General features: G+C 38.2%; 1 protein-coding gene across 3 annotated transcripts in view; it reads left to right on the forward strand.

Annotated features, from left to right (window-relative positions):
- TMEM62 (transmembrane protein 62) overlaps positions 1 to 11889 on the forward strand; it is a 33866-nt gene extending 21977 nt beyond the window's left edge. For all 3 annotated transcript variants that reach the window (XM_060005101.1, XM_060005102.1, XM_060005103.1), the window contains 5 exons: positions 408 to 521; positions 3173 to 3257; positions 6451 to 6555; positions 8596 to 8714; positions 11052 to 11889. In XM_060005101.1, coding sequence (XP_059861084.1) covers positions 408 to 521; positions 3173 to 3257; positions 6451 to 6555; positions 8596 to 8714; positions 11052 to 11378 — 750 coding nt within the window. In that variant the 3' untranslated portion in view covers positions 11379 to 11889. The remainder of the gene's footprint in view (positions 1 to 407; positions 522 to 3172; positions 3258 to 6450; positions 6556 to 8595; positions 8715 to 11051) is intronic.
- Positions 11890 to 12028: the final 139 nt, after the last annotated feature.

Here is a 12028-nt window from a genome sequence, read left to right on the forward strand (position 1 = left end):
TTTTGCATTTCTTACTCAAGAACTGGAATCACCTATTTCTCTAAAGAGCACTGGTTTCTTGTAGTGATAAGTTTTATTTTGAGACCAAAATCTGGGCACTAGCCCAGCTAGCTCATTGTTGTTGAGTTCATTATTATTTTTAGGGCTTTTCAGTAAACAGAGGGAAATACAGATTTCTGTTTTTTAAAAGAGAGAATACATTGTAATACATGCTGATATTTCCAGTTCAAATCTAGAATTACAGGGTTTAAAAGAAGTTTTATTTAAAGTGCTTATAGGAAGAATCAAAAGTAAATGAAAAAAATATTGCTTATTCTGAGATAACTGACAAGTTATTGGAAACTTAATCTTGGAACATTGTACGTATTTGTACATGAGGGTTGCTTCTCTGCTGTGCTTATAACTAGGACTCTGCTGGAAGAAGTAAGAGTGTTCACCACATATTTTCTGCTCGAGAGGACATTCACCTCAGGTTTGATCCTCTGGCATCATTTATTCTCCTTACTGACCATTGTACTGTGGTGAGTAAATTCAACTAAGTGTTATGTGTGTTTTTAATTTGGTAGGTCCAAAGTCATAAATAATATAATAATCATGTGATGAGAAAGTGGAACCTTATAAAATTAAAAGTTTAGTTGCTTGTCTAGAAGAATACAGTGATTTTGAAGTGGAGGCATGGACATATAGTACCTGTTTTGGGACCTAGTTCTACCTAGTGCCATAAAACAAGGATAACTAAGGGAATTATAGGGACTGTGCTAAATTGGATTGGGATCTTTCAAAAATAATATTTCTTCCTACATAAATAATACATGCTTAACATAGAAAACTTGGAAAATTTAGAAATAAAGTACAATCAGCCCCACATCATTCTTTTATCACACTAGCCATTATAGCCATTGTATTTCTCATTATGATACTCTCTATTTATTTTTCTCTTATTTACATTAAGATATGAGTTTTTAATATAAAATGGTAATATACTTTTCATTCTCTTTTTTCTGTCTGATTTTTTCTACTGAGGAATTTGACTGTTTTCTCACATCACATTTATTTTATAAATGATGCTTATTGGCTGCATTATATTATCATAGATACGTCTTAATTTATTTTACTATTTCCCTTTTGTTGGACATTTGTTTCCAATTTTTCCCTCTACTATAAAAATACTGCTTATAACTAAGTTTTTGCACATACTAGTTTTTTTTCTTAAACTTTTTATTTTATATTGGAGTATAGTTGACAATGTTGTGATAGTTTCAAGTATACAGCAAAGTGATTCAGTTATACATATGCATGTATCTATCCTTTTTCAAATTCTTTTCCCATTTAGGTTGTTACATAATATTGAGCAGAGTTCCCTGTGCTATATAGTAGAGGTCCTTTTTGGTTATCCATTTTATTTTATTTCTTTTAATATTTATTTATTTATTTAATTTATTTATTTGGTTGCACTGGGTCTTAGTTGCAGCAGGTGGCCTCCTTAGTTGTGGCTCGTCGGCTCCTTAGTTGTGGCATGTGAACTCTTAGTTGCAGCATTGCATGTGGGATCTAGTTCCCTGACCAGGGATTGAACCCTGGCCCCCTGCATTGGGAGCGTGGAGTCTTAACCACTGCGCCACCAGGGAAGTCCCTGGTTATCCATTTTAAATATAGCAGTGTGTACATGTCAATCGCAAACTCTCTAACTATCCCTTCCCCCCACCCTTTGCCCCTGGTTTGTTTTCTAAGTCTGTGAGTCATACATATTAGTTTTTTTGGAAATTTCTGGAAATGAATTGTTGGATCAAATAGTGGACACATTATTCTATATACTTCATTTATTATATAATTACCCAAAATTTTAAATTATTTATTATATTCATTGTTTTTGGTCTGTCCCCCCTCATTAAAATATAAGCCCCATGAGGGCAGAGATCTTTGTCTTTTTGATATGCCTAACACAGGTAGGCCCTCAAATAAATATTTCTTGAATGAATAAATGGGATTTTTTCTTTAATATACACTGTCAAACTGTCTTTCAGAGAAGCTCTGGCAATTTACACTTTATTTTCCTCAGATCTCCCTGTCCTGGGCATTGACATAAAATACGCTACAATGTTCAGAAGAAAATTTAAACCCCCTTTAATTTCATCTTCCAGAGATACCTTAGTATATATCCTCACATACTTAAAATGAATTCCTTATTATTTTAATTTACTTTTATTACTTGTGTGATTGAACTTTTAAAAAATATGACTAATGGGCATTTGCATCTCATTTTTACAAATCTTTTTGTGTCATTTATTTTTCTTTTGGGATTTTTTTTTTTTTTTTTTTTTGCGATACGTCGGCCTCTCTCACTGTTGTGGCCTCTCCCGTTGCGTAGCACAGGCTCCGGACGCGCAGGCTCAGCGGCCATGGCTCACGGGCCCAGCCGCTCCGCGGCATGTGGGATCTTCCCAGACCGGGGCACGAACCCGTGTCCCCTGCATCGGCAGGTGGACTCTCAACCACTGCACGACCAGGGAAGCCCTCTTTTGGGAATTTTTAATGGTCACCTAGATCAGGCTTTGGAAACTTTGGTGTACTTATGAATCACCTGGGAATGTTAATAAGAGGCAGATTCTGATTAGTAGGGCTGAGATGGGGCCTGAGATTCTGCATTCCCAACAGGCTGAAGGTGATTCCAATGATGATCTGGGACCCATACTTTGAGAAACAAGAACCTAGATAAAATGTCTCTTTACTGTGAATTAATCTCCAAGTGAGTGACTTCTTGATAGAGAAAGCATAAGGAAATGCAGTCTCTGTTCACTCAGCCTGCAGTGTACTGTGTACTGTTGTGTTTTTTTCACTCCTATACAACTTTAAATAAAACAGTACAAATTATACTTATCCTAGTACAGTGAAAGTAGACTATTTTAATTTGATCACTTTATATAACTGTATGAAATCACTTAGTTTCAACATTGGTCCAGGTATCATATCCAAATCTTGAAAGAATAATGCTGAGGCAACTTACAATTATCTTTTTTGGTGGGTCAGATGTTCAATTCTCTTTGACTGTATATTTTTCTCATATAGTCATTTCTGCTAATGATGTCATTTCCATTTTTGTTAATTAGGCCATTTAAAAAAACTGAAGCTGTATCCATGTATGTATGTCATGTGAATATCTATTTCTCTGCAGGCCCGGGTCCTTTTTGTGATGATTGTGCTGATCCAGCTCATCATTCTCATTGCTTTTCGTTATCGAGCATATCCAGAGCATAAAGGTTAGTCACCATGGTTCCTTAATCTTAGAAGACTTTACTTTAGTGTATCCCATAATGTCCTCACTATTACCAAGTGATAAATATCAATGCAAATTATCTTTGCCTGAGCTCTGTGAGGTGCATCCTTCAAGCTACCATGCTCACCTCAAACCCTCTTTTCCATACCATTTTCTCCAGCCATTCTAGGTCATAATGAGCGCTTGCTTCTCTGAATCCCAACAGTCCTTCCTGAGGATTAATTCTGTATTTAACTAGCCAATGACCTTGTTTTACATTACCACTTCAAATGTATATACATTTTCTCTTCAATCAGACTGTAATTTCCTCAATATAGGAGCTCTTGTTTTCTACTTCTTTTCTCTTTTCCACGGCACCCAGTTTGTGCATTACAGACAATAAATACTTGTTGGATTAAATGTTCATTATCCCTTCTTGGCTTGGATGAAGTCCCTGGGATCAGGAAGTGATTGTGGGGGAAGTGAGTACTGTAGTAAAGGTTAAACAGTAAAATGATGAACTGAATAGGTAGTATACATATCCTACTGAATGTTTGTCTGCTTATATATATTTTTAAATTCTATGAAAAAGTTCAAGAAGCATTATTGCACACATATATTTTCTTGCCCACAGTATAAATAAATAAATATTTGAGGGAGGGCTCAGCTTCATGTGGGAATACCAGTATTTTTGTATAGTTGTTTAAAATTTACAACATATTTTTACCTACATTATCTCACTTAATCCTTACAACAATCCTGTGAGGTAGGTATTATTGTCCCCATTTTAAAGATTAGAAGACTAAGGACTGCAGGGGTTATGTAGGCTGTCCAATGTCTCATAGCTAATAAGAGACTGACCCCAGGTTAGTTTTTTTCTTTTTCTTTAAACAACACTTATCAACTTTGACTACACCTTAGAATCTCCTGGGGAACTTTTTAACATCTCAGTGTCTACACAACACCCTCAATGTTTACATAGAATCTCTGGGGGTAGGACCTAAGCATCAGTATTTTTTAAAGCACCCCAGATGATTCCAATGTGCAGTCAGGGCTGAGAAGCACGGCTCTGTCTAAAGCATTATTTTCAGTCCTGCTGCCTAGAATCAGCTGGGTTGCTGTCCCAGCTCCCCTCTTCCCCAGGCCAATTAAATCAGAATCTCTGGAGGGTGAGACCTGGGCATAAGTATTTACTAAAAGTTCCCTCAGGTTATTCTAATGTGTAGCCAAAGTAGAGAATCATTGCTTAAAGTTTAAAGCATAGCTGCCTCTAAGGCTAAAGAATGATGTATTTATAATAAATAATAATTACTATAGGTGGATATGTAGATTAATACTTTGAGAAGTACCAGACTAGAACAAGAAAGAAGCTGAGAGATGAATGAGTAGCAAGTATGAAACACACAAAGTGAGAAAGGCCATGCGTTATCAGGCTTTGTCTGAAATTAACTGTCAGGCTGAACAGTTTTATGAGTATAAAATGAATATGCTGGCCTATTAGGGAAGACGTGCTATTTAACTTACATCAGGCTGTCTTTCACTGGAGCCAGTCCTTTAAACCTTTAAATAGTACACCTCTAGCATTGCTCAGTGTGTACTGAGCTTGCCATCATAGTCTTATGCTAACCAGTGTATGATCGGCTGCAGATGAGTGAAATGGCTGGCTGGGGTTGAGGAACTGTGATGCTTTAGTCTGTGGCTGCAGAATGAAGCCCTTATGCTTGGGCTTTCTGGCATTGTATTGTGTGTGTGTGTTTGCCGCACCACACAGCTTGTGGGATCTTAGTTTTCTGACCAGGGAATGAACCTGGGCCCTCGTCAGTGATAGTGCAGAGAGTCCTAACCACTGGACCACCAGGGAATTCCCTTTAAGAGATGATAATTTGGAGTTTTGTGGATCCCTTTCAGTTGGAGTAAGAGGATAGCTGTGAGTTAAGAGCTGTATCATATATGGGAAAGGAATATTTGGACAGATACTCATAGTTAAGATTAAATTTTTTTTTTTTTTTTTTGCGGTACGCGGGCCTCTCACTGTTGTGGCCTCTCCCGTTGCGGAGCCCAGGCTCCGGACGCGCAGGCTCAGCGGTCATGGCTCACGGACGCAGCCGCTCTGCGGCATGTGGGATCTTCCTGGACTGGGGCACGAACCTGTGTCCCCTGCATCGGCAGGCGGACTCTCAACCACTGCGCCACCAGGGAAGCCCAAGATTAAATTTTGATATTTGTTTGATATGCCTTTGATATATATAGTATATATAGTACTATATATATATAGTTTTTAGAAAATTTTATTGGAGTATAGTTGATTTACAATATTGTGTTAGTTTCAGGTGTACAGCAAAGTGATTCAGTTATACATATATGTATATTCATTCTTTCTCAGATTCTTTTCTCATATAGGTTTTACAGAATATTGAGTAGAGTTCCCTGTGCTATACAGTAGGCCCTTGTTGGTTATCTATCTTATATATAGTAGTGTGTGTATGTTAATCCCAAGCTCCTGATTTATCCCTCACCCCCACGTTTCCCCTTTGGTAACCATAAATTTGTTTTCAATATCTGTAAGTCTGTTTCTGTTTTGTAAATAAGTTCATTTGTATCATTTTTTAAAAATTAGATTGCACATATGAGTGATATCATATGATATTTGTCTTTTTCTGTCTGAATTACTTCACTTAGTATGATAATCTCTAGGTCCATCCATGTTGCTGCAAACGGTATTATTTCGTTCTTTTTTATGGCTGAGTAATATTCCATTATATATGTACCACATCTTTATCCATTCCTCTGTCAGTGGATGTTTAGGTTGCTTCTATGTCTTGGCTATTGTGAATGGTGCTGCAATGAACATTGTGGTGGCCTTTGATATATTTTGATGCAACTTTTGGAAGTTTGTACATTTGGATACTAAATCTCATGGAAAACAGGGATTTGATCATCCTTTGAGCACAGAGTATATGTGTGTTTGTGTGTGTGTGTCACAACTACACCATTGCTTTGCCTTTCTACCCTCTGTAATTCTAAGTGAGTTGGTTTATTAGAATTCCTGCCAACTTCTGAATTTAAAGTGGTGTCATCCATATAACAAATGATTTGCTGAAAATGTAGTAGATGCCCATGGAAGTCTTCTAGAAAATATTATAAAAAACTTGAACTTTGCATGTGTTCACTGGATTTTTCAAATTTATTCTGTTTAGGACCTCCAGGATTTGTAAATTTGACCTCATTTTCCCTTCATGTCTTGAGCAAAATAAGCATCTTCTACTATTCTATGTTGTTGCTGACACTCTATACAGTGCTGGGTAAGTCAATTAGGAAACCTGAGATTGTGGAGAATTCTGCCGAAGAATATACTGAGAATTTTAACAGTAGCCATTTAGGTTCTTGAGAGCATAATGACCGGCACACCACTCTTTCATAAGTCATTTCCTGTGACATGATCTTGGGAAATAAAGTTCTTTCCTAACTTAAAGGACATTTAGTCAACACCAAGTTAACTTAAGGGTGCTGAGAGGACCATGACAATTAGTATTTGTGTAGAAACCTAATAGAAGATAGAAGTTCAGCTTCAATGCCATCTCCTCAGAGCAGCCTTCTTTGACCACCTTAAAGCTTTATCCTCTATTTCACCATACTTTTTATTTCTTTCATTACTTTATCAGAATTTATGATTATCTTCTGTATATATCATCTCTCCCCTCATTAGAATATCCATTGATGTCCTGTCTATCTTGTTCCCCTCTATGCCCAGCATTAAGCACAATGCCTAGTATGTAGTTGAGTGACTATTTACTACTGTGTGACTCCTAAAAACTCAGCTCAAAAAAGAGAGAAACTGAGATGAGCAGTGAGTTCAGGCATTTGAGCTCTTCTCTTATGTTAATTATTATACCCAATACTGACAAAATCACTTAGTCACTTATGGAAGCAGAAAGCACTGTGAGTCTCTTTTTAAAGCTTTTTACTAATGTTCCTTACTAAGAGTCATTTAGGAGTAGATTAGACTATTTGTTGCTTAGTCTATGTTTTCTACTTTTAGTCCATCTTTGGACTTTTCTTTCCTCATTAGTAACTCCCACCAGAGAACAGAAAGTAGTTAAAGAAATAATATGACCCTTTACAATGCTGTATAACAAGCTATGCCAGATTCCCCTTTTGAGGTTGGTTTTCTTGTTAGAAGATAGGTTGAAGCTGTTTTACACACTAGTCTTCCACTAGGAGGCAAAGCAGGTGATTTGGTTCCTGGCTGTAAAGGAAAACATTAGAAGGGGAGAAGTTGTTTCATTTTTAAAGGTTGAAACTTAAAGGGGAAACACTTTTTAAAACTAATGTGTATCTAATGGAGTGTATATAATATATATCTGAGAAAATTACCTATGACTTTTTAAAGTTGAACTCTACTCTTTTTTTTTTTTTTAATATTTATTCATTTATTTATTTGGCTGCACCGGGTCTTAGTTGCAGCACGTGGGATCTTCGTTGTGGCATGTGGGATCTTTTAGTTGTGGCATGCAGGATCTAGTTCCCTGACCAGGGATTGAACCCGGGTCCCCTGCATTGGGAGCGTGGAGTCTTAACCACTGGACCACCAGGGAAGTCCCAGTTGAAATCTACCCTTACCAGCAAATGATGGTATAACATTTTGAGAAGGGAAATCCGACTGTCCCTTAATCACTCTTGACAATATAGTAGTTCTAGAAGCCTGAACATTGAGAAGGGGCAGTAAATAATAATACGGGGTAGAGAAAAGTCATTCTGGCATTGCAGATGAAAAATTAAAATAAAGAAGTGAGTTAAACTTTGTACATGTTAACCCTGAGTATGTAGTTGATGTACAAAGTAATGACTGTGGGTCAGCCAGAAAAGGTTAAAATACATTCATTAATATTTATAAGAAAGAAGTGTTTTAGAATGATTAAAGTGGTTGAAGTCTTACTGCGTAAAGGAGTAAATCTCAGTTATCTGGAAAATTAACTGTGGTATCTATGGAGTACCTTTTTGCTTCTTAAAGGAAATGTTAATGCTTTATATTGAGGTTACTACTGTAATAGAAACTTCTAAAATTTGTGAACGTACTCCTATCTGTTTCTGGAATCTATTCCAGGTATAGCACGTACTCAGGCAATTTTATAATCTAGAGAAATATGGAGCAAAGGAGCAAATAATTCGTTAGCTAGGATATTGAGTGCAACACAGAGATTAGCAAAGAAGAAAAGCTATACAAATAAATGCTTATAGATGACTAGTCTCATATTTTTTCATTATTTCTGTAAATGCATGTCATGATGTATGTAATCAGTCATAGTTCTTTAACTTCCTTTCTTGTTCATTGCCTCTTTCAGGACCATGGTTTGTTGGTGAAATCACTAAAGGCAAATTGGGTTGCTGCTTTTCCTTTGGGATCTTTGTTGACGGACATTTCCTACAAGGCAGTGTAACGTTTATAGTTGGAATTCTCCAGGTAAGAAGTCAGAAACGCAATTAAGAACATCTTGGCCTTGTTGGGCTAATTGCATAATAGTTATGAATTAAATCCCAAATCCCAAATTTATCACCATAGATCATGTTTTCTAATTTACTGGCAGGGCAGTCTTTAGTATCTGGTGTTTTGTTTGCTTTTAGAGTGCTTCCTAAGCTCTTTGTTCCACCACTCTTGTAAACATCTAAAATACATTTTTGGCAGGAAGTTTTATAAGAGGTGAAAGAGCTTTTTGTTTTTGTTGTTTGTTTCACTGTGCTTTTTCATCGATAAACAGTGAAAGAAGAGACTTACGGTAGAATAAATGAGACTTCTGGGTAAAACAAAATTGGTTATGATAATGAAGAAGGAAATTGTTTCAGAGGAAAAGAAAAATAGACACACAAGAAAAGTGGGTCAGTTACCCAGTGGTAGCTTTCTAGTGATGTCCTAGCAATACACTTGTTTATGAAACACTGATATGTTAGGTTTACATTTGGATTGACATTCCTTTAGAACAAACACCAATAAAAAACCCAGACCTATAGCAAATTTCTATAAATGGGTTTGAAAACTATTTACCTAACAATTTTTCTCTTGTACTCATCTGATGGGGCTAATGAATCAAAATCTGAGGTGATGATCTAGAGTTGTATAAGAGATCCAAAAACATTGTTTGAAATGAGTTCACAGCCTCATAAGAGGGCAGTAAAACATGATCAGCAGGATTAGAGACAGACAAGTAGGGAAGATCTTTGCCTAGTGAACACTGACCACAGACCAGAATATTCTCTGTTTAGCAGCATTTTATATGTGACTAGATCTGGGTCTAGTTCAGTTTTCTATTATGTAGATGGAGGCTGTCTCTCAGGAGCACTCTTATTCCAAGTAAAACCTGACCCTTACCAAAAGGTGGGCTTATAGTCATATTTTAATAAATAGTACACTAAGAATGGATTTTATGTATCATCTAGGCCCATGGCCCCTAAATCTATAATATCTCTGACCTAGACCTCTTCTCTGCACCTCAGGTGCCTCCAACCACCATTTTGCATCTTCCTTAGATATCTAACAGGAATCTCAACTTAATATACCTCTAACAGGACCTTTAATTTCTATCCCTGAACCTGTTCCTCCCCCAGTTCTTTCCAATTTCAATAAATTATCCAGGATGTATCTTCTCCAGGGTGTATCTTCAATTTTTCTCCTTCCTTTATACTTTATATCTAGTTCATCAGCAAGTAGTACTGTATTTGATCTACCTCCAATACATGTGCTGAATCCACCACTATTACTGTTACCACCACCCTTGTCTAAATAATAATTATTTCTTGCCTGGGCTGCTGCAGTAACCCCCTAACTGTTTTCCCACTGCTGCTCTTGCCTCCCTATTGTCAGTTTGCCACAGAGCATGCACTGTGGTCCTTTTAAAATCTTAATCAGCTCACTCACTTCTCAGCTTAAAACCCTTTAAGCAAATCAGTGACGTGTCTGGGTCATGCTGACTGCCCCAGTTTCCACCTGGCTTACCATGTTCCAGCTAACCTCTCCCACCTCTGGGCTTTTCATTTGTTTCTTCTGCCTGGAATGCACTTCCTTCCACTGACTCATTTCTGTCCTTCAGGCCTCAGAGGGCCCATCTCCCAGTTACCTCCTGTGACCCAGTTATTTTCTTCATTGAATTCATCACAATCTGTAATTATCTTCCCCCTCCTTTTTTTTTTTTCTTTTTGGTTTCTCTTCTCTCTACTAGAATGTAAGCTCTATGATGCATCTTTTCCAACTTGGTCACCCATGTGTGTATCCCTTGTCTAGAGCCTTGCACAGTATCTGCCACATAATGGGTGTTCAATAATTATTTGGTGAATGAGTGACTCATATAGTAGTTAAACTTGGATTATTACTTAAATCTTCTAATTTGTATTCCAGTATTCATTATGCCACTTCACATAAAAATGCAGGGAGAAGAAAAAATACTGATACCCAAGTCCCCCCCACTCTGCCAAAAATAAAAAACAAAAAACAGAGCCCTGTACATATGTGTGTGTGTCTGTACACCCACATATTCAGTTCATTTCTACCTTAAACATTATTTGAGGGCTTCAACATAAATGAAATGACACTTGCCTTTAAGATGAACAAAAGGATACAGGAAAATAAACAACTAACTACAAGTCAACTATTGTGAGTGTTATAAGCAAGTGTGATTGAAGCATAAAGAATCAGTTAACCCCCAAGAGGGAAAGCAACATATTTTTAAGAGCCACCAATAATATGTTAGTGAGACCTGACCCTTCCAGGGCTTGCTAATAAGCTAATGGTCCTGTTCGCTCTTTCCAGCTGGTGTTTTTTAACATCCCCTTGATGGTTTACCTGTGTTGGAGCTTGCTACAGCGGTGCTTTGGTCACAGCTTCAAGTCTCATCTCCATCAAGGAAAATACTTGAAAATTGTACCTGTTCACCTACTTATGTTACTACTGTACATCTGGCAGATTTATTCCTGCTACTTTCTTCATATGACATATGGTACTCTAGCTTTATTATTCTCCCCTCTGCGGACCTGGTTGACACTGGTGACGCCTGTTCTCATTCGTTGTGTGTGGACACTGAACTCTGCCGAGCTTGGAACCTTCATAGTGCAGTTAAAAAGCCACCTGAGCTCCTGAAGGCCATGTCTCATCATCCACCTGTGTTGCCCAGGCCTCTGCCCCAGCAGCAGACGGAAGGCCAATATTGGTGGGCAAGCCTTGGACGTTCCTTGGACGCCTGGGAGTTGAGGGGATTACCCACTACTGATTCCTGCAGAATGGACTGCAGAAAATTCTCTAAATAATGCCATGATTCCTTCCTTCCCCAACAAGGCAAAGGGTTGATTTACTTTTGTGAAGAGAAAGCCCTAATCTAGGAGATCCACAGGCCAGGGGCTGGTGGGTATGGGAGTATCTGCGGCCCACCCAGTGTGTTTTTTACGTTACCTCATGTAAAGTACCTAGCACAGTGTCTGGAACTCAGCAGCCTATAAGGGCGCCACTTTAGGGGCAGGGAACCAGTGCAAACTTGAGCCTGACCCTGACTACCCTTGATTAGTTCTGAGTCCTCTTTTCCAGCAGGGTTATGGGCTGTCTGCTTCCTCAGTCGGGGGTGTTTTCGAGTAATTAAATATCAATAAATGAATGATCATAACTCGGTCTGGGACTTGCCTGTGTCGCCGTGGCGGGGCAGGGCGGGGCGAGAGGAGGTGTAGCCGCGCATTGGAGCGCGGAAGGAGGCGCGGCTGGGCCTCTGGGCAGGGGCGGGGCGGGGCGGGTTGTTGCCG

The sequence above is a fragment of the Delphinus delphis genome, chromosome 2, assembly GCF_949987515.2.
Source record: "Delphinus delphis chromosome 2, mDelDel1.2, whole genome shotgun sequence".
In the NCBI taxonomy this organism is placed as follows: Eukaryota; Metazoa; Chordata; class Mammalia; order Artiodactyla; family Delphinidae; genus Delphinus; species Delphinus delphis.